We start from the raw sequence: 27,315 nt of genomic DNA, 5'->3' as shown, positions 1-27,315 counted from the left end.
GAAAGAACTATTAAGATCCAATCAAAATAAATAAAGTCAGATCCAGGGAAGCGACGTGTTTGTGACTGCAGACCAAACACTCAGGATATTCATACAGAAACCCAGCACCCCACTACTTGCAGAGATTTCTTACTTGACTGGCATGAACCCATACTCACCAGTACCTCCTCTCAAAGGCCTAGAGCAATGGTACCCAGTCAGGGCCCAGCTCTGGGCTCAGCAGGGACTTGTGGTGAGTAAAGAGAACAGGCAGTCCCATAGATGGATCACAGGAGGTGTCTGAACATGTGTTCCCATGATGCATGGCCAGGCTGGCAGCAAGGGGAATCCTGACCATGGGCAACAGGAATGGAAAAGGCGGGCCTTAGAGCACATGGTCTAACAGAATCAAAAACTAAATCAGGAGCCTGGTGTGGTGTGCACACCTGTGATCCCATGAGTGGGGTGGGCTGAGGCAGAAAGATCATGGATTTGAGACCACATAGTGTGACCGTCTCAAAAATCAGAAAGAAAAGGAGAACAAAAAGAAGAAAGGGATGAAGAAAGGAGGACAAGGGAGAAGACTCTAAAATCAGCAGTTCTCAACCTTCCTAATGCTGTGACCCTTTAATATAGTTCCTCATTGCTACTTAGTAACTGTAATGTTGCTACTGTTATGAATGGTAAGTATCTGATATACAAGATATCTGATATGTGAGTCCTGGGGGTGCGGGGAGACCGTTTACCTCATAAATAGCCATGACCCACAGGTTGAAAACCACTGCTCTAAATCCTAAGAGAGTCAAAAATAGTGAATGTGAATGCTAGCCTACATTGTCACCAAGCAACAGGACCCCAATGAGTCAAGCTAAGATGTGAATCCCTACCCTTAGGACTAGATACGACTAGATAACCATGCATAGTTCTAGACATCCACTATGAAAAGAAAGAAATGAAAGCCAGGACAAAGCTAAGGAGAGGCACAGCCCTCCCTGATCTTCCTCATCCCCACCCCCACCCCACCTTCCTTCCTAACATTGCTGAATATTTGCTGCTTCAACTGGCATTCCTCTTTGATCCATGGAAGAGAATTGAAAGCCTATGGAGAGAAATCTCCAGCAATATCAAAGGCACCTGCCCATTCTTAAGGTTCGGAGCAGCCAACAGGGCAGCCACTGAGACCCCAGCAGCCTGCTGGATGCTAAGGGCACTGACCCTGTTGGAGACTGGCCTGGAGCAGCTGCTTTCTCCACAGGCTCAGGATCCCTTCTTTGACTCTGCCTGACTCCCTGCTTCCTTTTGCAAGCTCTCCAGAGTCCTAGATGGTCACTGGCCTCCTGTGCCTGCCCTGAAGTCCTGCAAGCCCTCCTTCCCTCTGCCTTGCCCCCCATGCAGCAGCTCAAAGGCCCCTTGTGCCTGCTGAGGCCACACCGCCTGCACACAGAGCTGGTCTCTTACCTCATAAACGGCTAATTTGTTACATATTTTCTGACGCTGTAAATGGGAGAACAAAGACCTTTTCTCTCTCATATTTTTGTTCAATTATGTTTGTGGGGGAACCTGATCCCCTTCAAAGTGGGGGCTGGGGCTGCTGGTCTGGAAGCCTCCTAGGCTAGCTGACATGCTCCTGAGCCAACAGCCCACAAGGGTGACTGAGGCCTGCCGGGCCTGGGTGCCAAGAACATGGTGAGGAAAGCGGTATTAGGAAAGACTGGGAGAGAAGCTGCCAGGCTCAGAAGCAGCCCAGAAGAAGGTGGACTCCTTCAGGGCATGGGACCTCCTCGAGGAAGAACCTCTTTCTCAGCCATCCACTGCTGTGCTGGCAGGGCCATAAAGGGCAGGCTTCTTGTCACTGAGCTGACAGTCATGTGTCAGCGGCCACGGGTGGGGAGGGGTGTGCCCTTGGGAAAAAGTTCCACACTGAGAACCCTGACCCATTCCTGAGTCCCTCTGGTTCTGAGCCCCTCAACCACAGTGAGGCTCCACCTCTGGGTTCTCAGCACAAACCTGTTCCCTTCTACAGTACACTTACTGGTTTTGAGCCAGGGCTGAGGGCTGTGCCTTACACAGGTGGGTGCCCTCAGGGTATCACAGCTGTGTCCTAAGTACCAGGGATGTAAGAATGAGTAAGGGGAATTTGGTTCTCTACTCTTGTCATAGTTGCAAAAAAAGGTGGTAGGACCAGTTTAGCACATGATAAAAATCCCCAGATATTCTTCATTCATCTGCCATGTGCTGTATGACCTTAGGCAAGTCAGTTTCCTTCTGTGTTTCCTGTACCCCCACCCCAGTAAAAAGGGAGTAACGATGAAAACTATCTCATGATTGTTAGCACATATATATACAAAAACTGGTATAGAAATTTGTGCCTAGTACAGAACAATTGTTGGTAGTTGATAACACTACAGCAAGACCTCATGTGTGGGTGAAGACAAACTCTTTATCAGTGCTCAAAAGAAAGAGGAAAGGAAGTAAGAGAGCTTGAAAGGAGACCCCTGAGCTGATCTACAAAGACAGGGAAGGAATCTCTTTTCAAGAGATGGTACTTAAATTGTAGCTGGAATGTTAAAAGTTTGTACGGCAAAACAGAGACATGATGGGAAAGGTGTGTGCAGACCATCATGTGCAAAGACCCTAAAGTGTGACGGAAGTAGCACACTCAGAAACAAAGCTGTAAACAAGTTAGTTAAAAATGCAGGGCTCGGGAGACTGGGGCAAGGGAAACCAAGGGACAGAAGCAGGGCCTTAAGGATCATGGAGAGATGGCGTGGAAGCAGTTTGTCATTGTTTCTAGAGCAGTGGTGTGCTCCCATTTGTGGTGTTCATGGTTCACAGCATCCACCGATGGCCCATCAGCTAGGGGTGCTCAGGGTACCAGATGCAGCCTGAGGTCGTGGTGTGCAGTGTTGCCATGGAGAAACAATAGAAAGGAGTGCACAGATGAGCCTGAGAACGCACACACAGAGCCAGGTCACAGGTTCTGGCCAGCTCTTCCAAGACCAGATGATGGAGAGAGGTAGAGAGGCCACTTGGTATTGGTTTGAGCAGGACTAAGTCAGCAGGACAAAGTCAATCGTCTATGTCTCCAGGACTCCTGGGCCATGGAGCTCAAGTCATAAGCCATATGGTTGACCACGAATCTCTCTGTGACTAGAATAGTGTGATTTCTATCTTGTTCTCTGCCTTTCCCTTGCATATATGCAGGGATGAGAAATAAGATCTCTGAATGATATCTAATCCCAGGGCAGACCAACACTTTGGCATATGTCTGACCCTTCTGGTCACAAGAACCCAAAAAAGGGAATCCCAGACTGGAGCTAGGGTCTAGGAGACTGCAGAAGGAAGGTATAGGTTGGGAATAGGCTGAGACCAACAAGTCCAGAACCCAGAGAAAGATTAAGGCAGGGTCGTAAAAAGCCAGCATAGACCTGAGGCTGGAAGAAGATTCTGGCCAGGAGCTAAAAGGCTAGGGATGGGGGGTAGACATCCTGCCCACCTGTGATGAAGCCTAAAAGCACTTGAGCCCTTAAAATCTGCCCTTTATGTGGGAGGTTCCAACCTCCTCATTGCACATTTAATCCACCCTCCTAGTGAGATCCCTGCAGCAAGGAGGCTGATGCGCTCTTATCTGATCCATTCAGAGCTTTGCTCATCCTGAGTGAGTTTATAGTTTCTGTGTTCTGGCCTCAAGTCTGAGGCTTGGGATTCCATCTGACATTCTTCCATCTTATGGTCTATCTGTAGTTGAGGGTAGAAGGGAATAGGGGGCCACAGAGACTTGGTAAGAGCAAGCCAAGCAGACAGTTGCCCCACTCCTAAATTTATCTGCATCCTCTGGCTGGCTGTATGGCCTTAGCTTTGGGTATCTTCTTCTTCACTCTGGGCCTCGGTGGCCTCTGCATTTTGAAGAGGCCAGCTGAGTGTCCTCTATCACCTATTTCTAGTGTCCAACACTCCCATCTGTTGCTAGGTGCTGTGTTCTGTGCTTTCAAACAGACTAAAACCAGAGGTTGGAACTGCTTTGCTGTTTCCTGAGGTTCTGTGCAGCTCCTTTCTCCTTTGATGTTTTCTGGGAAGGCTGTATCCTCCATGACTGGCAGCACGAAGGGTCTCATGCAGCATCACAGAGCCTTCTGTGTTTCCTTCCACTATGAGCTGCCCTTCTCATGTCTGGCTGCTGCCTGGGGTGGGTTTTAAAGTAAAGGGGGCGGGAGGTGAGAGCTCATCCTCAGACTGTGGGGTCAGTGCTGGGCCATGAGGGAGCCTCGAAGCCCCAGGAGAGAGCATGGTTCTCGCCTGCTTTCAATCTCCCTCCACATTTCCAAGGCCTGGGCAATGGCAGGAGTTCCTAGCCTTTCTTGGCCCCAGAGATGAAATTGCCTGCTGCTCACCAGGGTGACCACTAAGCTGTCTTGCAGGCACTCCAAAAGTGGGCTTCTAAATCCAAAACCTGGCTGATCCTTCTTGTTCCATCAATTCAGTTACCTTTACTTTCTACCAGAAAAGCCGGAGGTCTGGATCCTGCCCCTCCCTCCCCACCCTGACACCCCAGCACCAGGTCCATCCTGTGTTCTCCTCCACCAGCCTTGATGCTGCTCTCCAGCCCAGGGCAGCTATTGACATGGCTGTGGAGCTGTGGGGTCCACCCAGTCTCCTTTCCTGTCCTGTGTCAGCCCTCCCGTGTTCATCAGCATCACCTGCAACTTCCTTCCTTTTCCCTGCTGTATGGCAAGCACATGCTTTCATAGTGTGCTTGCTACAGTCACTATCTTTGAGAGTCTCTGGTTTTGGTCTCTGTACCTTTTCAGGACTCTAATGGCATAACGTCCACTCCTTGACGCTGGTCTTAACAAGTGTTGCTTGATCGCTCCAAGTCCTCCCCATATGCCACCCCACACCTGGAAATGATTTGGTCTGTCAATCAAACAACAAGCACAGCCTATCCAGGAACCCTGTCCACATTTGCTTGCACTCTGGCCCCTCCTCTGTACTCCTGCAGCATAGCCTTTGAAGACCACCCCAGCTCATACGAAGCAAGTGTTCTGTGTGTGTCCCTGTCCTAAGGAAGGAATAAGTACTTGATAAGGTTATTAAAATGCTCGCCTCAAACAGGCAGGATTAATGTTACTCACACACACACCTGACAGATAGGTAAGCTGAGGCCCAGAGAGCAGCAAGGCCTGTCCCCCACATAGAAGGATCCAGAGCAAGGTTTCCATGGTCTATAAGCATGGTCATGTCTGAAGCCCATCAGAGCCCTTTCTTGTCTGCCTTTGTTGGTATCAGAAGCACTTGGCAATGGTGGCTAAGCAGGCAAGCAGGGAGGCTGTTACCATTTCTGTCTGTTCTATGTGATCACAGCCAGGTCCTCCCACACTGAGCTCCCCCAACAGGTGTCCACTCCAGTACAGCCCTCCCCAGCTATTGCTCAAGGCCAAGGAGAGCAGAGGTCTCCCTCCACACAGCTGGTGAGCCTGGGAGGCCGTTTCCCCCTCCTCTGTAAATGGATAATTGCTGTGTGGTCAGACCAGAGGAATTAGAGGAGCCCTCTAGGAATTCCATACTGATTTTGCAAATGAATGTGGAGTCTTGCCTTTTGATGTCCAGGCAGCTGTGTCAGCAGGGCAGGTCTGAGGCTGAAGCAGATCCATGTAGCAAGCTTGGAGTCTGTGGATGCAGCTGCTTAAGAACAAGAATGGGGATGGTGGGGATGGTGGCTGCCCAACCCATCACCTCCCAGGGAAACTGGGTTCTCCCTGTATCACTCACTCATGACTTGTCTCCATCCGTGGCCGCTCTTCAGGGAAGATGGACAGGCCTTCTCCTGAGGCCCACCCTTCTGCTTCTATTCTGACATATCTCAAAAGACTGCACGTCCATAGTTTCTGGCCTGAACACACACACTTCCCTCTCCACCCCATGCTCCTTCTCAGCTCGGCTGTGTCAGGAAGCCCCTACAGGCTCTGGTTCCCATTCCTCACTAGCTTGTCACAAGGCAGCCAACTGGCTCTCTTCAGCTCCATCCCTTGAACTTGTGCCCAGCTTTGTAATTGGGAAAGGCTTGTCTAGATGCTTTCCTGGGACTTTATAGTGCATCTTCTTTTCTTTTCCTCGTGTGCACTGTACTCGTGTGCACTGTACTGGGTTTAGAGGCTCAGAGGTCATGGCCTCTGGGAACAGGTGGACAACAGGGTGAGCATCATGGAGAATGCAGTGGGTTCAGGGAGAAGAGCCACAGCGCTCCTCGGGGATCCAGCTCAGAGAACGTGGGTGGGACTGTTGCCTCCTTTCTTGAGCCTTAGGCTCTCTGTATATGAAATGAGGCCAGTAATACCATTCACCCATCAAAAGGACACAGCATGCCAGGAACCATGGTCTGTTGATTCATGAAAGGGTCGCTATCATAGCCAAGGATATCAAGTCCTGGAATAGGGCCCCAGAGCCAAGAGCTACCGCCACACCTCACCTCCTCTGCTAGTCCAGTCTGCAGCACCAGATCCTGGGTGCCAAGTTTCTCTTAACCTGCCTTGCTGAAAACAAAGGAGGTGTCCTTCCCTCCACAAGACAGAGTCCCCACAGACTCCTTCCTAGAGCTCATTGCTTACCAGCCTCCCTGCCCAGCAAGCACACCACTCGGCTCACATGGGTGATTTGGTTTGAAGGACAGGTGAAGAATCCCAGAGTTCTATGGTGGGCTATAGGGGGAACAGCTTGGGCCTCAGAGAACAGAAGGGAACCGAGCACAGTCATCCCCACTGCAGGCCAGGGGAGAGTCTGCTGCCACCACAGGATCCACCCTGTAGAGTTCACAGGACAGAGACATTTATGTGTGAAATTGAGTCCATGCTTCTCTGGGTGGTAGCTGAGAGTGGGAAGAACAACAGGTAAAGCTGCCTTACCTTCATTCTGGCCTCCTCCTTCATGAATGCCTCCCCCACTGCACGTCCTACTTGCCTGCTTCAGACTAACAAGATAGCACCTGACCCCAACGCCATATCCTGACTTCAGTGGCAGATAATGGCACCTGGCTGGTGGGAGAGCAAGGAGCTTATGATCCAGGCCTTGCTGGGGGCAACTGGGCTCCCCTTCCTGGGAGTCTGTGGCACATTCAGGTCCCCAAAGGGTTAGGGGCAGAGCTTACAGCACTCCTTCTCATCTTTCCATACCTTTGAGTATTTTCATCCTTGAAGGAGCTCCAGTCACTGTCTCTCCTTTACAATATGTTTCCTGTTCCTCCACACCCACCCCCTCCTCTTCCGCCTCAGGCCTTGGCTCAAATACTCTTTCGTATCTCCACAGGGCTCCTTCCTTAGCGTTCACTTAGAAATCTCATGGAACCTAAGGAGAGAGCAGGTATTTCTGAGGAAAATGTAATGTTAGTTGACGGGCTGCAAGTTTTGAAGACACTAGAGTTGGATAACTTCAAACATACCAGGTGAGGCAAGGGCTGGAGCAATGGCTCAGTAGGTGAGGCGCTTACAGTGCAAGCATGAGAACCAGTGTTCAAATCCCCAGCACCCATGTACATCTTGGGCAGGAATGGCCAGTCTGACTGTAATCTCAGCTTTTGGGAAGCAGAGATGGGGATTCCCGGGGCCAACTGATTACTTAGACTAGACCAGTCTGCAAGTTCTGGGTTCAGCAAGAGGCCCTGCCTCAATAAAGAAGTGGGATGTGGTCACATTCCCCCACATATTTTCTCACTGTCTAATCCAAAATGTCAACATCAAATACATACATGCAACACACACACACACAAATAAACACATGACACACACACACACACTATATATATGGTGGTACATATATATATATATATATATATATATATATATATACACGTACCACACCAGATATACCACACACATACTACATACACACATCCGACACCAAACACACAAACACACAGACCACATACACCCATAGTACACATATAGCAAGCACACGCACACATAGCACACACCACACATACACACCACACATCATGCACACCATATACACATACTACATACATACCACACACATACCATACCACATACACAACATGTGCACACTATATACATACCTCATACACCATATCACTCACACTCACACACACACACACACACACGCACACACACACACATGTGTGCACACACACATGTGTAGTCCCTTTCTTCCCCTTTCTTCCTTATTACTTCTCTCAGTACGAGTGGTTCTCCTAATGTAATGAAGACTCCACTAGGTCAGGTGCCTTTGCTTGCTGTGTTTACTGTTATGCCCCCTAGCCTGGGCCAGCAAGCTGCCCTGTGAGTGCTCCATAAATCTTCAGTCAATGAATGTGTAAATTGTTTCCTGTCACAGATGGGTAAACCAAGGCCTCAGGAAGAAAAATGATCCATTCTGGGCTTCCTAGTGACAGGTCAGATGGTGGCTAGATCTCTGGTCCCTGAGCCCGCACTAAGTCAGGCCCCGCTCCAGGAAACCTTGTATTTATTTGGATGCCTGCTCCTTCATAAGCTGGTATGTATAGGCAGAATCGGTGCTGGGAGACTGGGAGACTGGGAGACTGAAAGACTGGGAGACTGCAGAGCAAGTCCTGGAGTGGAAAACTAAGACGTAGTCAGTAGAACTTTGGTGCTATCCGTGGGGCATACAAAGTAAGCAAATAAATTGCAGTGCCAGCACTAAGGGCTGCAGCCTCTGAATTAGGGTCTCCTTCCCGCAATGGTTCAATGAGGTAGGCTGACCTCCACTCCTGAACTGCATGCTGACAGAGTAGTCAGACCTCAGGTTCAGGATGGCAGTGCTGCTTCATATGGGTCCTGGTGGGACGCTGCTAGGGTGACAGTCATGGGCTGAGTGATGCCCTCAGATTGCCATGCACTGACATGCTCATTTTAGAAGTGTTTGCTATGTATATGACTGGCACTGTATTCTCTCTAGGATAGCCAAGGCCAAGCTGGACAGTGTACCCCTATAAGGGGTCCTAGACTGGCCTGAGGTTCTATCAGGCCAGCTCAGAGTAAAGATAGTGGGAGGTTAGATACCAGTGGTTGGAGCTAAGCTGCAAATGACCTTTTCTCCCATGTGTCAACCTTGATAAAACCTGATAACCAAGGTGATATCTCTCCCACTCTCCTCCACCTACCCCCCCCACATTCATGTGTGAATATGTCTGTCTCTCTGTCTGTCTCTGTCTCTTTCCAGTTAATCAATCAGAATATGGGTCCCAGTGGCTAGCCCCAGCTATCTGTTAGTGTCTGTCCTTGTTCTAATGAATGAATGGAGGTGGCTTGGGAGGTGGCAGAGGGAACTCAGGATCTGCCTGTTGTACCTGGATCTGAATCCCAGGCCTAGTTCTCTAAGAGGAGATCGTGAGTAGTGACCTCACCATCCCCGGGGGCTCAGTTTCTCTGTTTGTCACATGGGAATGCCAATCCTCATCTGGAAGGGTTATAGTATAAGATGGTTTCCCTGTGTCTCTGCCATGGTCCATGTCATCTGGCAGGCTTGTCAGCTCCAGCTGCACACTCCCACCACTCTCCTGTGTGTTCAGCTCTACCCATCTCCTCGCTTGTCCTCTGCTTCCCATGTGTGCACACAGTGCCTTTGCACCTGCTGGTTCCTCATCTCTCCACTGCCCTGCCCCTTTCTTGATTTTTTTTCTGAAACACCTACTATTTTTGTTATTCAAGAAATGGACCAGTAGAAAGTATGTACACAAGCCCACACCTGCAGTTGATTCCAGCCATGTGCAGCTGAACAATGGGTATATGTTCATAAAATGAATTGTTAGCTGATTCTGTCATTGTGTACATATCACAGTGTGTGTACAACCTAGAAGCCCAGCCTTCTGCACACCTAGGCTATACAGTAAAAACTATTTCCACTAGCTTCAAATCTGCACAGCATGCTACTTATTATACAGAATAGTGTCGACAATTGTAATTTATGCATCTAAATACAGAAAGGGTATAATAAAAAGACCCTAGGCCATAGATATCTGGCTCTACTGTAATTTTATTAGGGCTTGTTCATATGTGTAGTTCACTATTGACCAAAACATCATTATATAGTACATTTGTATAATATGTTATGGCAAGTGTGCATGCATGAATGCATGGAAAGGGTATAAAGATGAAGGGAGAAAGATGCACAGAGAGACAGATATTTATTTCAAGGAATTATCTCAATGGTATAAAAGATGGTAAATCCCAAATATCCATGACTGGCAGCAGACTGGAAGTCAGGGAGAGTTGATGCAACAGTTGTGTTGCTGGCAGAGAGCGAAAAATGACTTTTTCTTAAAACTGTCAGTTGATTGAGACCCACCCACCCTATGGAGATTGACTCATTTTATTCAGAGCTTACTAAATTAAATATTAATCTGGCCTAAAAATACCTTTATAGAAATCTCTAGAAAAGGAGCTAGCCTACTAAATAAAAGGTACTGGCAAAAATACTCACAGAATAATGAAGTTAGATTTATACCTTTCACCTTGTATCAAACCAATTCAAACAAGATCAGAGACCTTAGTTTAAAACTCAAAACACTGAAATTTACAGGGAAAATATGGGGATGCCCTTCAAGATATTCAGAGAGGAAAGATCTTTTTAAACAGAACACCAACACCCAAGTGTCAACAGATTGAACTACATGAAAAAAAAAAAAAAAGTTCCTCTACAACAAAGAAAACAATAGCAGAGTTAGACAATCACAGAGTGTGAGAAAATCTACCAACCACACTTCAGACAAGATGCAAATATCCAGAATTTACAAAGAATTGCAGAAATTAAAAACAGAAGGAATAAAACTGCTGGTTAAAAATGGCAAGTGGACTAAATAGACACTGGAAAGAAGGAAAGAAAGGAAGGAGGGAAGGGAGGGAGGGAGGGGGAGAGGGAGGGAGGGAGGGAGGGAGAGAGAGAGAGAGAGAGAGAGAGAGAGAGAGAGAGAGAGAGAGAGAGAGAGAGAGAGAGAGAGAGAAATAGCATGCCTTTAATCCAAGCACTCAGGAGGCAGAGGCAGGCAGATCTCTGTGAGTTTAAGGCCAACCTGGTCTACAGAGTGAGTTCCAGGATATCCAGGGCTATGCAGAGAAACCGTGTCTCAAAAAACAGTCAATCAAATAAACAAAAAGCATGTTCAGTATCCCTAGCCACCAGGGAGATGCATCACAGCCACCTTGTGATACCACCTCACCCCAGTCACAGTGGCTATCATCAACAAATCTATAACAAATGTTGGAGAGGAAATGGAAAGAAAGGAACCCATATTCATATTAGTGGGGATGCAAACTAATACAGCCATTGTGGAAATCATTTTGGAGATTTCTCAAAAACTTTGAAATTGAACTACTATGATCCAGGTATTTCCTTCCTGGGCACATACCCAGAGTCTATACCCTGCCATAGAGATATTGCTAACCGCATATTTATTGCTACTCCATTCACTATAGAAAAGAATTGGAATCAAACTCATTGTCCAAACAGATGAATAGATATGAAAACTCAGTATATTTATAAAATGAAATACTTCTCAGCTGTAAAGAAAAATGAAGTTTGAAAATTTGCAGGAAAATGGATGGGCTTAAAATGTACGATATTGAGTGGAATCACTCAATCACTGAAACGAACCACATGTTCTCTCTCATATGCAGAATATAGCTAATAATAAATGTATATATGTAAACACATGTACATGTGCATATAGGATAACATGAAGAAATGAGAGTAAGAAAGGCTGAATATAAGGGAGTGAGGAAAAACTGAGTTATAAAAGAGGATGCAAAGCTAACTGCTTTCTCTAATTCTGTCAAAGGCTGTTGTTTGCTTGCTTGGGGTGATTTAAAAAGTGCATAAAATATATCCAATATTGAAAGTGTAAAATTTAATGTGAAGCTCCACAGCATCCATTCTGAATACCAATTCTAGCTGCATAGAGTTTCACTGAACTGTACAGACTTTGGGTCTAGTTCATTTTCATGTGTGATGTTTTATTTGCAAGGATTTTTTTTTAATAATGAAAGCTTATTTTAGGAGAGGAAACATCTAGAGAAATATTTCACTAAATCTCTGGGACCTCAGCTGAGTCCATTTGACACATAATCACCATGTGTCTCCTCCTTGTCATCTTGGTACCTGTGTGCATTTCTTTAAGCCATAAGTTTGCTTCAAATAAGGACAGGGGCAAGATTGTAGCTCTGCTTAGCATGGATCAGTTGTCACGTGCACAACCAAAACTGTAATAGGCTTTCCACAGGAGAGGATGCTAGGCAGTCATCCACTTATTCTTTCCCCTTGAAGTCTTATAACTGCTGTGATGTAAAGTTAAGAACACTTAGACATCAAGGTAGAGGCAGTTAAGGCAGCTGTGTTACATGACAAGTGGATGAGAAAGCAAATATATCTGAGATAAATACACACAGACATACATTCACACTTACCTCTCACACAAAATAAACATAGTCAGGCCTGGGACTCTTGCCTAGCATCCGCAGAGCCCTGAACTCAATCCCCAGAACCACATAAACTTTGATTGGTGGCTCATGTCTGTATTCCTCACATTTGGGAAGTGGAGGACGGAGGATCAGAAGTTCAAGGTCATCCTCAGCTACATAGTGAATTCAAGGCTAGCCAGGGTTATACAAGACTATATTTATAGCAATTACAGTCTCTGTTGTTTGACTGACCACACATGATGGCCTTGTTACTGCCCCAATTCTCTTCTACCATCCATTCTGCATTTCCTTTGCTTTAACAAGAACCTCAGCTTCCAAGGTTCAGAACCTGGCTGGGGACCTAAAGCACCATTTCCAGGGTTCATGGAAGGACTTTTCTGAGCGCAAGTGCTGTCATTTTCCATTGATTCTAATCACAGGGCATGAGAGCACCGAGTCACAGAAGAAATCCTGTGTTCTATGACTCTCTTCACCCGCACTGTGGGGAAAGCAAACCAGTTCTCTTGGTGTTTAGGACCCAGCCTCCCACTGCCCTGGCTGTTCTGCTCGCTTTGCCTGTGGACACAGAAGCATCCCGATCCAGAGTAATCAGGAGGCAGCTTCACTGCCGACTCAGCAGGATCAGCACGGCATCTCCTCCATGCTGTGTAGTAATATTTTACTGGTGAATATGTCCTTCTGTGTATGCCTAGCAGGTATGCTGTGTGAGCGTGAGGCTTTTGTCTGTGCTGGCCTTGCCTAGGAGGTGCTCGGTGAGCATTGTCAACGTGCTTAGAACTTTGCTGTCATCACTCTGGGCTCCAGTCTGAGTAGAAGACCTCATTGGTCATCCCAGACCCTTAGCCTGAGAGCCAGGCCTGTCCCAAGAACCCTGGGTCCAAATCTTCCCTTCAGGTGACCAAGTGAGCATAGGCCTCAAGTCTACCATCCTATTCTATCTCGGACTATTTACTGGACTTTTCTGGAACAATAAACCTGTTTCTAGCCTCCTGGCGCCTGCCTTTCTCCACCATAGTAGTCTGTCTGATGACCTATTTAGATTCCAAGCATACATGCCACAGACGCCTCCGGCTTCCTTGTGTCCCATGAGACCTAGTGAAGTGGGGTGGTAGAAGATGCACAGGGTTTCTTGGCGACCAGGATGGCTGGGACTCCACACAGGCATCCAGGGGGAATGAGGCCTTCTACTCTTCACTCGGTGTTTGTTATTCCATGTCATAGCCTTAGCATAAACATTATCCTAGTGTGGGCCACTGAGGCTCCTTGTGAGGAAGGTTTGTTGTTCTAAGGTGGCTGAAAGTAGAAGGCACAGAGACCTGGGGAATTCTGGGAGTTGAAGAGGGAGGAAGAAGTCGGGGTAATACTTCATCCTAAAGCTTGTGCCTCTGTCACCCTGGTGTGAAGGTCAGAGGCGTGTCTGCCTCCTCCATGAGTTCCATGTGTTTACAAATCAAGTCCTATTTCTCCATCAATTTAAGTCTCTGCTGAAAAGCTGCTGGAAGCCAATGTTTAATGAAGGAAAGAAGGAGGGAAGGAAGGAAGGACAAAAGGAAAGGAGGGAAAGAGGGAGGGAGGGAGGGAGGGAGGGAGGGAGGGAGGGAGGGAGGGAGGGAGGGAGGGAGGGAGGGAGGGAAGGAGGATGGGAAGGAAGGAGGTAGGAAGGGAAGGAGGCAGGGAGGAAGGAGATGGGGATAGAGCTTCCTCTGCTTGTTGGAAGTACCAGGAATGCTCACAGAAGAAGACATACTCTTAAAGTCCTGTTTGTAGTAAGCCAGACATCTGAATACCTCAGCACTACCTTTGAGCTGTGTAGCCCATCACTCCCTCTGCTTCTGTGATACCCATCTGTACATCCCTGCTGTGTCTCTCCTTGACAAAATAGAGGGAGGTCCCCATGAGTGGTGACTAAGAGGACATGTGCCAAATGCCCATCTCATCTCCCCAGCCTTCCCATCTTGGGAAGGCATTTAATGTCTCTTTGCTGTGGGTTGTTTTTATTTTTGTTTTTGTTTTAATATTACATTGGAGCTTCTGTAAAGAATAAATGATGAATCCACTTAGGAAGTTTGCAATGCATACTAAGTGCTCAGTAAAGCCAGGGGTCTCTGTATGAATGTGTGATAACTCCTTTGTGAGCAGGAAGTGGGGAGCACATAATTCAGGGTTGCCATCCTTCTTTCTGCAGTGTTTCCTGAGTGTGTGACACTGGTGACATTGAGGTTCAGCAGGGAACACAAAGGCAGAGTGCTGAACCAACCCCATAGGATATGTACCTCCGAAGTGGTCTGTGCATGAGGAGTCTGTGGCAGGTACCAGATCCCACCAGATACAGCTAATGTCACAAACTAGCTGAGGCATGCAGAGAGCTCTCAATCTGTCAAACGGCCTGGCCTTGGCTTCCTGTCTAAGGCCCCAACAGTAAACACCCCTGGCTGCTTTACAATGATCCAGAGAAACTGGGTATGACTGTGCCCATAGACATCAGAAGGTCCTGCATCGTCCGCCTTTTAATCCAAGGCTGGGAGTCAGGCTTCTTGGGGTCCACTCTGCCCAGCTCACTGCATGGACTTATGCACACTCCATCCTACTGCCTGGAATGCTATCCCCTCTCTTACATTATGAGGGCACAAAATGAGATCAGGGGTCCTTAACCTGGCCTCCAGGGTCCCGAAAATCCCTGCAGCAAGAGAGCATTAAGTTCCACCCTGCCTCCTCTATATCAACATTTCATTTTTATCTGTTTCACATTCAAAACTCCAAATGAGATTCCTTTGGAAGACAACAACAATAATAACAACAATGAAAGAATTCTCCAGCTAAAAGTAGTTTGAAGCCTCTGTACCAGATGAGTTCTAAGGACCCTCTCTCTTCCAGCACCAAGCAAGGGAGATTTGGAGCTATTTCCTCCTAGGTTTTATTTAACAAACACATACTCAGAGCACACTTCATGCCAGGACTGTTCTTAACACCGTGCAGCCTGGAATATACTTAATCCCCTGGAATACCTCCCGGCTTCATGAAGACCTGACTTCATGAGTCAAGCAGGGTCCGGGGGAGACAATTACCCTCCAGCCAGGTCTTCTGGCGCCCAGGTGGATGACCTCATCCCAGGTCAGGTGGTGCCTTGGCCCAGGCTGATCTAAGAAGCAACAGAGCAGGTGTGTGTAGCAGCTGGGTGTGGCCACAGGAAGTCCCTCTGTCTTAGGCCCTCAGAGGAGGAGAGTGGATCAGCTCGACACGGACACTTTCACTAGAGGCATGTACCCTGTGGGAGGAAGTGCTTGTTGCCTTAGCAATGTCCACAGCAGAACACGTCACTGCCTCCTGTAATTCATCCCCAGCCACCATGCTGCCATCGACACTCTGCACCAGATGGCTGCAGATCTGATTTCAGTGGTGACAGCAAAAGCCCAGGGGCCTGGAGAAGGCTCAGACATGGGGCGAGGGATCTGACCTCACCTCCAGCCCTCTCATTAAGGGGAGCAGTGGGGGTTTCCTACAGCTCATGCTATCCAGTTCTCTTGCCACTAACAAACACAGAGGGGACCCAAGTGTGGCCTTATTGCCTGTGTCACTGTGTTGGCCTGGCCCTGTATACCTATTTCAAAAGCTTTTTATTCTGATTATATGTCTTCATGGGAATGTCTGCCAGAGCCTTTTAGATGTTTGTCATCGGGGCTTCTAAAGTGCCTTTGAACTATGAAGGAAACAGCAGGTCCCCAGGTTCTAAAGCGAAATGGAGATCACAGTGCCCTCTTTTCCCCAGGCACAATGCTGAGAGTTGTAGATGTGAGAGCCAGAAAACAAAATGCATTTCCTGTGTTCAGGAAACTCAACCTGCTGTGAGGCTGACAGTTAAACACAATGGAAAGCTAATATGCACACACTGGTGGAAGGAAGTGTGGTGTATCAATCATCTCTCACTGAGGTTGTGCTGTGTAACAATAGCATGCAGAGCTCAGCGTGCCAGGGCCAGTCGCTTTGAGGCTCCACCAGTCTTGCTGGTCTCATGGGTCTGGAAGTTGGCTATCTGTCCATTGGTCTGAGTGCCACTGGCTGTGTAAGTTTAGCTCTGTGTGTTTATCACCTTCCAGCAGGATGGAGTCAAAAGCAAAGAGTATATGAAGGGGACCGGCTTCAGCATACAGGTGCTTCTCAGGCTTTCTTTTGTAATGCTTACAGCCATTGTCCTATTGACTGAAGCAGGGCCAGCATCAGAATGTGTGGGATCAACAAAGCCCCTTGGTTGGCCAAAAGAGTCTGGGGTGCCAGCATCTTGGGATGCAGACTCCAGCTCAAGCCATGTGGGTAAAGTGTTTTCCATGCCTTGGGCCTCAATTTCCCCATCTAAAGTTGGGGTTGTTGGCCAGGCCATGTATGGTAGACTGTGCCTATAAACCCAACACTTGGGTAGTAAGACGGGACTGTGAGTTCAAGGCAGCTGAGGCTACATGATAAGAACCTGTCTCAAATAAACTAAATAAAATGGGGAAGCCAAAGCAGCTAGTCTCCCAGGGCTTGTGTATAAGACACCAGTGTTCTGTGGGAGACATAACCTTCCAAGGCCATAAGCTGCTTAGAAAGTGCCTGATTCCGGGAGGAAGGTGAGTTCTGTATAGCATTCCAAGTGACTCTGGTGCCTGGAAACAGCATCCCCGGAGCCAGTAGCCCAGAAAACAGAGATAGAGGATGCATCTGCTGAATGCATGGAAGGATGGGCTCCAGGGATCCAGCTCCTGAGACCTTCTGAGCCTTGATATAAAATTGGGGTTTTGTTTCCTTTGGGTTGCTGCTTGACCTCATTGGAGGGTGCTCTTGATTGTAAACTGGGTTTCCTTGACCTAGAACACTTCTAAGCAAATGAGAACAAAGGAGTCAAGAGGAAGACTCACTCCGAACTCCAAACTCAGATGGTTTGCTGTGCATATATATGCCTTCTATTTCACACCTGTAGCCCCAACGTTCCATGGGTGGAAGGCTGATCCCAGAGGCCAGCCAGTCTGTGAGCACAGCCCTGATGCCCTTCTTTCTCCTCGGCCAGGTGCTGTTTGCCCTGAACCAGACTCTGCTGCAGCATGAAAGTGTGCGGGCTGGGAGCCTGCAGGCACCCTACACCACAGAGGACCTCATCAAACACTACAACTGCGGGGACCTCAATGCTGTCATCTTCAACCATGACACATCCCAGGTGAGGCCCTCCTCTCCTCCTGCCCTGACGACCTCTGCACCACCAGCTGCAAAGACCTAGAGATAGGCCTACATGATCCCACCTGGAATTTATCAGATGCCTACTGTATAGTGGGCATATATATGCTTCTTTCCAGCTATAATAAATAAGAGCTACTGTTGTCTCCTTTATAGAGGGGGAAACTGAGACTCAGAGAAAGCAAGATACTTACCTAAGGCTGTACAGCTTACTGTTAAATTAGCAAGAACGGCAACTTGAACCAGAAGTCCCGCAGACAGGTTTATACCAAGTTACTATGAAATTGGCCTTGTATCTATCTATCTCAGAACCTTCTTCCTTGATTCAAATCCTCAAGCTAAGATTACAGACAGGCTAGCAAGACCCCAAGTAGGGCCCCAAAGGATTAAATTTGGCTTGACCCTGCCCAGACTTTACCATGCCTCTTCATTGATCTCCAACCAATTCCAGGACTCCCATTCAACATTCAAGGTCCCCTAAAATGTGCCCCCTGGTGGCCTTGTCACAGCCTACACCTCCACTCCCACCAGCACCCCAAGCCTGTGGAATTTGGAGCTTGTTTTTCAATACCTCTGAGCCTTTATCCAGGTTCTTCCTGCCCTGGATTTCCTCCAACTTATCATGGATTAAACTTACCTACTCTGAAAAACCTCCCCAGTCCCCTGGATGGAATCAGATACCTCTGAGGCACCAGAGTTTCTCCCAAGGTTTCCTCTGTTGTGTGTGGTATTTTGATGTTCATCCACTCAGAAAGCTTGGATTAGGCACAGAAGGCATTGTCCCTTGTTTGGACCCTTGCAGCTTTCATTTTCTCAGGGTGAAACAAGCCAGCCTCTGCAGTAGCCTGTGTGTTCCTCCTGTTCTGTCCCCACTCCAGACCCCATCTCCTTTATACACACCAGGAGCAAAGTCCACATTTTATCCCAAGAGCCCAGCTGTATGCTTCTACCTTCTCACTGACTTCCTTCAGCATAGATGCTTCTGCCAGGTGCCACCACAGAGCACTCTCCTCCATCTTCAGGGATCCCCCAGCTTCATAAGACTAGCTCCATCCACTCTGTCTGAACTGCAGCTTGAACCTCCCCTTCTCCCCCAACTAAAAAACCTCTTATTACTTTATTATGCTCCGCTTTTCTCCCATGGTCTGGAAGACCATCTGACACAACATACTTTCATTAGTGACTACTTATTGTCTGGCCCTTCCCACTGGAACACAAACTCCATGAGGGCAAGATTTGGGTCTATCATTCATTCATCTATCCCCTCTGGCAAGAGCAGTTGCCAGACTAAAGTAAGACTCTGTATATATTTGTCAAACAAATGAAATAGTTTGAAAATCTGTGGCCACAAAGGTATATGGTGCTCAAAGGTATATGGTGGGGAGCCAGAGAGGATAATTCTCACAAGGAGATTGGGAGACCCAGGAAATCATTGTCTCATATAGAAACCCTTGCTCTGGGGATAGAAGAGCTGCAGCTATAGCCCAATACTCATTTATACGGGACTGCAGCTGGGGCACTAAGTAACAATTGCTACAAAGTCAGAGGCCACAGAAGAACCTACATTGGCCGTGGACAAAGGAGGAATGTTCCAGCTGTGAGCACAGTGCACAAGCAAGCCAGAGACCCAAAGGAGAGGCAATGGGGAGAGTTCTGGTTGGAGGCCAGCCAGGCTGGGGCCACAATGTTCTGTCTGTGCTTGCCACCCAAACCCAGACACAGGCTCCCTGAAGGCAGGGTTGAGCTGCTCATCCCTTGGTCCCCACTGCTCTGGAGACCATTTGGCGCCTGTTGTAGAGTGCTTGCCAGTGAGTGACTGTCATGCACATCACTGTAGGTACATCATGTACTTAGAGAAGCTTAGAGGATAGAAGAAGGAGCCCAGCCCTTACTGTGCAAGGCTCCAGGTCTGGGGACTCTAGTCTCGAGGTAGAGGAGGGAGGAGAAGAGGCCAACACTGTGAACTGAAGGGACCCTTACCAGGGCCCCACTTCTGGTGAGCCTCACCCTAAATCCACTAGGGGCAAGGTTTGGGAGGTGACACTACACAGCAGAGAGGTCTTGGTGGCAAGTTGAATAACTGGCTGTGATGCGGCTGGCCTAAGAAAGAAGGGTGGACAGGACAAGGCCTATGGCTGACTATAAGCTGGAGGAGAGAGGCACAGGGTGAGCTTGGGGGATGGTCAGCTCTGTTTTCCTTTGAGCCTATGTCCAGAAATACTGCAGACCTCTGATGGCAGTAGCCACGTCCCCCAGTAATTGCAAATGGTCTAGCCAGATTTGAGTCATAGTCCAGGCTCTATATGGAGTTCACAGAAAACCTGCCCCACTGTGCAGAAAGCCAGGGTCATGAGACTTGGACCATACCCTTACACATCCTTCTATGTGAAGCTCTATCGGCAGCCAGGGGCCTCAACAGTCTTGAGGTCTGGGGATCTGGAAGCTTTAGGGCTTGCCCCCCTGCTGCGGTCAGGAAGATTTCAGGGCAATCATAAAGTAGGAACTAAGCTTGTTAGTGGAGCTTCCCAGGTGAGAAGCTGACAGGAGGATCTGAGGGTGTCTCCAGAGGGCATGGTTTGCATAACAGAGAACAAATATAGGGTGGGAATGCCATTATGAGTGGGAACCCTGAGGTGTTAAGTCAGAGAGGATTGTAGCCAGAGAGATGCCCTGGCTGCAGTGATGAGATTGATAAAGTAACCTTTGGCAGCCAGGATGGAACAGGGCCTGAGGCCCAGTGCCCCTTACCCACTAACTGTATACCTCCTCACTCCTCCATCCCCATCCTCAGCAATGAGTGCTCCCTGATGCTACAGCTGCAGGCCACTGGCTTTGTTAGTGTTCATAATGGGAGGGCCACTCAGAAGTCCTCCCTGAGAAACCTGTGGTCCCTACCCCCCTGAGGGGCACAGTAGCCACAGATATGTTTTATTCAAACAGTAGACAGTAAAATATTATTACTTAGAGTCAAGATAATTGATAGGAGTGCAGCAATCTCCTTCAACCATAAACCTGGGCTGACCCAGATGAACCAGACCACATAATCACACTTCAAGGCCCCTCTGTAAACCCTGTTTCCCTCCCTGCCCTCTCCCACTGCATATCCCATAGTTCTTACAAGAATGGCTGACTCTTCCATGGGCCTAGGAGTCTCAGGGGAGACAGCAAAGGGTACCGAGGTAGCCTCTAGCCTGACATGGGGCAGGACCTAGGGAGGCTCTCAGAGGATATTTGCTGGGTAGATGGGTACAGGGAGATGGGTAGTTGAGTATAATCAACAGACCTGGGCACTTGGCTATCCCTAGCCACAGGTCAGGGGAGCCTACACTGAATCCCTCCCCCATGACTTCACCCCAGCCCTGCCTAAACCGTATCTTTGTCACCCCATCACACACCAATCTCTCTCGAACTCTAGGTACATTCCATGATCTATTGGAAATGTTATCATATGCCCTCCACTTAAACTTGTCATGGGAGATTTAAGGCCCTAGACAAGTCTAATGACATCATTAATTTGCTTCTCCCCCAGCCCTGGCCCAAACCCAGGCCCCATTCTTGGCATGGGGCCAAAGCCCATCATCATGAGACACTAAGAGAGTGCTAGGCAGTGGCTGGGAAGCCCAAGGGAAGCTGAATATCCAGTCCTACTTCTTCATGGTTTTGAAGTTTCACTCTTTCTTGTTCTTATAAATAGCTTAAGTCTCCCTGGGGAATCCTTATGCAGATGCACTTTGTGGGCAGGAAGCAGAGCAGGAAGGAGGGGTACCTGCTCATAGATCCCATGATCCACGGAAGAAAGAAGGGGATCAGGTCCTCTTCCTTCACTTCTGTCTGATAGTTCTAATGACCATCTGTCATCTCTATAGGACACCTGTCCCTGATAACCCATAACATCACATGAAAAGGTGACAATGCAGGATGCCATTATACATATATTGTGTGTGTATGTGATGCATATATATATATATATGTATATATATATATATATATATATATATATATATATATATATTCACAGTGCCTTACTGTGCTAGCATCTTCCAAAGCTGGTCTCATTAAATCCATGTAAAAGTCATGTATGTCACCCTGTTACCAATGAAGAAAGTGGGACTCAGAGAGACCACATGACCTAGAGCGCACCAGGCAATGAGCTGCACTGGCTGTGTGACTGCAGGACCTGTGCTCATCAACACTCTTCCTCAACTGCCACTCATCCTGCTCATCCATCCACTTGTTCAGTGACTTAACAAACACTAACATGTAGTAAAGCTTGGCCTCCTATCCTCTCCCAAACCCCATAAATGGAGAAGAGCCTTTGAGAGGTGTGTTTCTGGAAATAGTCCTTCTAGTCGTAGCCTCTCTGTTCTCCACCCTGACTCAAAAATCTTTAGCATCTCCTGGAACTACATCAAGTCAAGTGTGACCTATTTCATCAGAGCTGCCAGTCATTCCTTCCAGTGTGGAGGAGGATAAGAACTCCATTCCCTCATTTGTCTATCTGCCAAGCAAGCAGTCTCTGGGTGCCAGCTCTGTACTGGCCTAGGCATGAGCAGGGCTGCTGTGCACATTGTACATATTGTGCACTACTCAGGCTGAGACAATCACATCACTTCCTTCTCCATCCCAGAGCAGTGGGCCCGGCTCCTCTGACAAAGGAGCTGTAAGATGCAGATGCTCTTCCTATCCATTTCTCTCACTTGTTCTTGGCCAGCAGAGCAGAGGCAGATGTCCTGCCCTCCTCACAAACCCTCAGGGTTCAGGCTGTTGACTCCCCCATCTTTCTCAGAAAGGATGTTGACAACTCCTCTGTGGCTGTAAAAAAACATGTGCTTGGGTAAAAAGCCATAAAAATTGGCTTTTCTAGGGGACTAAGAGCTCTAGGAAGTTGGGATCTTTGGGTCCAACCTCCCCTCATGTTTCAGTCAGGACTAGTATTTTATGATTTGTACTTAGTTAGGTGATAATGAGGAATATCCTATGAATAGAAGCTTGGAGGGATGGGGAGAAAAGGCAGTGTGATTTCATTCACTGCCTTACTTTCCCCAGCAGCTCCATGCACATGTTGAAGGAGATGGTGCTAGAATGGCTGGACCTACCTTCCAGGCCAGAGAGATGAAACAATAAGAACAGAACAACCCAGAAGGGGCAGTGCATTCTTACATTCACATTTGACCCCTGATAGGCATCTTTTATGTAGCAGGCCCAGGGGACTTGGAATGACCCGACTTTGTCCTTAAACTCAAAGATCCCTCTGCCTAGTTCAAGAGTACATCCACAGAGCTGTTGCCAGGCCTCAGGCTGTGTGGAAAGTGACATAGTAGGGAGGGAAAAGGACCCAGAACTGTAAAGATGGACAATCTCTTAGCAGCTTATCCCACAAGCATCAGTCTGGAAGGATCTGTGATCCTGGGATAGTTTTCAAGAAGTTTCTGAAAATTTGAAGACAGATGGGCAGACAGTGGCTCAGACATGGGAAAAGGTGAAAGTTCTGCCCTGCTCATCTCTGTAGAGCAAAGCGCTGAATGAGGCCACAGTAGTGACCCTCATCTCCTTTAATCCCTCCCATCAGTCCTTCCTACAAGTGAGAGTCAGGGCTCAGCAAAGCAGAGTGGCTTGTTCACTATACCCAGCATCAGAACTGAATCCAAAGCTCAAGTCACCTTCACCCCAAGCCCTATGGCCTTCTTGCCATAGCTGTCATTCTCACCCTCTTGCTGAATTGGGTTCCTTGTCCACATAGTGCTGGATTCAGGGCTGAAGGAAGGACATAAGGAACCCAGCATAGTCCCAACACCCTGGGTCCCAACCTCCAGAGAAATACCAGGCAGACCTGGGTGTAGCTCCACTATACACTGGCTGTGATCACAGGTCTCAAGCTCGTTCTCTCTCAGGCTTGCTTCACATGTACAACTGTAGCAGTGCTCATCTTTGAGGGTATGAGGGTTGGTGATAAACAGGAAACAGAGAGCGTGCTCTAGGGCTTCAGAAAGGTAAGTCGCCAGTCCTACCTGGGGTTTATCTGACATGTGCCCTGCTCCATCAAAGCACCTGTCTTACCATTGCAGCTACCCAACTTCATCAACACCACCCTCCCACCTCATGAGCAGGTGACAGCCCAGGAAATTGACAGCTACTTCCGGCAGGAGCTCATCTACAAGAGGAATGAGCGAATGGGAAAGAGGGTCATGGCGCTGCTACAGGAAAACCAGGACAAGATCTGCTTCTTCGCCTTCGGAGCAGGTTTGGCTCTGACCTCTACTTGTCAAGGGAAAAGCTGAGGCCCAGAAGAGGGTATGAAAGCCACATAGTACCCAGTAGCAGAGCTAGGACCCTAGTGCTTCCCCAGCTTCTGAACCACATGTTCTCTAATAGCATCTCCCTTGGCAAGGGAAGCAACCCCTGCCCAGTACAAGTTAACTTTTTCAGCTCCTTCAAGTACCAGGTGGATATATATGAGACCTAAACAATCTTTCAGTGCTCATCCCATCCTGTACCCACTCAACCTAGAACCAGGGCTAATCAGAAGGGTCTGTGGCCTTATGAGTGAGGAAGGGAGACAGCCCACAGTTGTAACTCCAACTCCAACAGGGCCATATGTCATGTTACCTTAGCTGGTACTTTCTCAAGGGTTCAATTTTCCTCTTCTGTTAATGGGAAGGACAGCATCAACAATTTGATGAATCTAAAGTATCCAAGTTATAGTGTAGTTGTAAGGATGTGTGACATTTAAATAACCTTACATATGGTGGGGACCCAGAATGGCACCTGCAATCATCATTATCACCATCATCATCACAATTATAATGAACTTAAGCATCACCATGGCAACACAGGGCATGAGCTAAATGTTTCTGGGGATTTTCCTTCTCCTGCAAAGGGATCAGAAGATGTCTACACAGGGTTCCTTGGGGCCCTTAATCTCTGTTCCTCTTTACCCTTCCTGCTTTTCTCTGGCTGTCTCCAATGGCTGCATTGGGGCCAGGATTGTATGCAAGTTCTGAGTTAGTCAATTTTGGTTCTGTGATTTATAATAACTATTTACTTGTTGCCACTTAAATGTGTGGAATCCACCTGTGTTCTGTGAAAATTTTAAAATAACTTACAGCTGGGTGTGATGATGTACATCCATAGTCCAAACCCTCTGGACAGAGAGGTAGGTAGATCTATGAGGCCAGCCTGGCCTGACTAGTAAGTTCAAAGTCAGCCAGAGCTATAGAGTAAGCCCCATCTCAGACAAACAAGATGGCAGCTTATAGATATGCTCATCAGTCCACTGCTCTGCCTCTCTTCCTATAGCCTTTACCTACACCCTCCAGGCCAAGCAGTCAGTCCAAACCACACGGGCACCTGTGAATATTTGGACTCTGTAAATGGGGCTGTCCACAGTCTATCTCTGTACCTCCTCTGCCCCCATTCAGCTCCAAGGATGTTGAGGGTCAAAGTCAGGAGTATATTTATCCAAGCTGTTCTTCCCACTTGTGAATCTCCATCAAAGTGAGGCTCATAGGAGAATCTCAGACATGGATGCAGGCCCTTGGAAAATAGCTCATAAAGGCCATGGAAACTGCACAGAGAGAGCTCTGGCCCATCAATGGCTCTGGTATGTTCCACTGCAGCCTCCAGCAGGTCGTCTCCCCTCTTATACCCTCAGTTTGCTCACTTAGACAGAAGGCTCTGACTTTGACTTGAATTGTCTTGGATTCCAGGCTGTCTAGAATTCTGGCACAAGTGTAAGGGACAGGTGGAGCCTCCCAGGGGATCTGGGAGGGGCCTTCTGAAGGAACCCACAAGAACAGAACCTATACTAATACATGGAGATGGGAGTATCACTCTCCATCTTACAGAATATCTGCAGGGTCCCTGGTGTGAGCCATGTAGCCATGAGGACTTGTACAAAGGAGTGGCCCCTCAGCACCTCTTCTCTTAGTTGCCACCAGCCACCTCTAGGCAGTGTATTTTGTACTAAGTGGCCTTAAGTGGATGCAGTATGGCAGCCACTGGAGTCCCCTAGCTCCCTAGTTACTCAAAGAGAGCACAATCACTGAGGGAAGCCAGTGAGAGAGCAGGATGCCCCTCAAGAACAGGCCCAAGATGATGGTGGTCTTTGCACCAGCTTTCTCCTATGGCTGAGGAAGCTGAGAACCTAAAGATACAGAACACTGACCTTCTCGTGATGCTCCAAGTCCACGGGGCACAACAGTCCACTTAAGCTCTCTTTCGAATCAAAGCATCCTGGAAAACAAAATTGTTAGGGGTAGCAGCAGGAAGGGATCTCAAGGCCCTTACTTGGCAGCATTAAAAACTGGTAGCTATGTTTAGTCCCACATCCATCCACATTGCTTTTATATGGGAAACAGTTTGGCAAAGTAAGAGATGAGGGACGGGGTGCTGCCAAGTTTAAGGCAACTTCTGTGGCCTTTTTAAAGCCTCATTACCTAAGTGAGATGGCTGAAGCTGCCAGTATAGAAAGAGGGATTCAAAAAGGGTATTAGAGGAAGGACTAGAGGAAAGGGAGAGAGTTGATCTCCAGGCAGAAGAGGGCAACTCCTCGGCTAAAGCGTGTATGAGCAGGTAGCTGAAGACTTCCAACCAAGTCCACTCTTTCAGCTGAAGATGAAGTTGAGAAGAGGGGAAAGCAAAGGACCCCTGGTTTGAAGAGGGGAAAGCATTGGACATGAATACAAGAGAGGCTGGGACAGGAAGTTCGGGTGGAATTAACTCTTGAGCCATTTGTGATTAATTGCTATCATGTGTCTAGAGTGTGATGCTCTAAACACACACACACACACACACACACATCAGAGCCCAGCATAAAAGAGTCCTCCTGACCCATCTGTAATGTCTCCTGGGACAGAGATTCCAGCAGGTGCCTGTCATGCACTTGGTTTCCTCTGCTGGCAGCGAAGGCCCATAACCCTGACAAGTTGCAGGTTGTTAGGATTTCTCTAGCAGCACCCAACAACTAGAATTTAAAGATGGGCACTGTACCCAGCTGCCTCCTGTGTGTACCTGCACACTGCCTGCTCAGTGACCATCCCCGTATGTGTAAAGTATACCACGGCAAGGCCCACAGTCTCAAAGACACAGTGAACCAAATCATACAGAATTGAGTATATTCCATTCATTTCCATTCAGTCCCAGGGCATCTTGGGGGGGCGGGGGCTTAGACCTCAGCACTAGGAGGGAATGGCAATGTTAGCCTTCGTTCTAGGAAAAAAGATTTTCTCGGTCCGTTTATTTGTTCAGCCATCCAAGGATCTTGTAGCATTTTTTTTAATAATAAAATGCATGATTCAAGAACTGGAGGAGCTGAATTGGAATCCAGCATGAGTCACCAGCAGGTTGTGGGGTGGGGAAACAGGTAACCTCTGGGGCCCATTCATTTCCAACTCTAGCAGTTGGAAGTTGTCCGTTTCTGTGTCCCTAGTATAATATAGTGTGAATAAAACTCCAACTTCTGGCACTTCACAGTCCTGGGACCTCGGCGTTCTACTGCTCTAATTGCCTGGTTGCAATATCCTGGCGCTCTAGTCTCGTAGCATTCCAGCATGGTTGGTTCCAATTGTTCTTGGAGACTTGGGAGTACTGTGGAGCCTTGCAGAATCTGGACATGACTTCCAGGGCAGCCACCAACTGCCCCACAGGAAGCAAAGTCCAGACAGAAGGCAGGCAGAGTCAGAGACAAGAA

The 27,315-nt window shown here is 48.0% G+C and overlaps 1 protein-coding gene across 2 annotated transcripts in view; it reads left to right on the top strand.

The window, feature by feature from the left end:
• The window catches only part of Trabd2b (TraB domain containing 2B), a 243,683-nt gene that overhangs the window by 193,211 nt on the left and 23,157 nt on the right, over positions 1-27,315 (top strand). For both annotated transcript variants that reach the window (XM_029476722.2, XM_021161098.3), the window contains exons 3-4: positions 17,464-17,610; positions 23,693-23,867. In XM_029476722.2, the coding sequence (XP_029332582.1) occupies positions 17,464-17,610; positions 23,693-23,867 (322 nt within the window). The remainder of the gene's footprint in view (positions 1-17,463; positions 17,611-23,692; positions 23,868-27,315) is intronic.

This window comes from Mus caroli, unplaced genomic scaffold (assembly GCF_978045245.1).
Source record: "Mus caroli unplaced genomic scaffold, Mus_caroli_1 scaffold_6, whole genome shotgun sequence".
NCBI lineage: Eukaryota > Metazoa > Chordata > Mammalia > Rodentia > Muridae > Mus > Mus caroli.
This window is presented reverse-complemented; position numbering and strand designations above follow the sequence as displayed.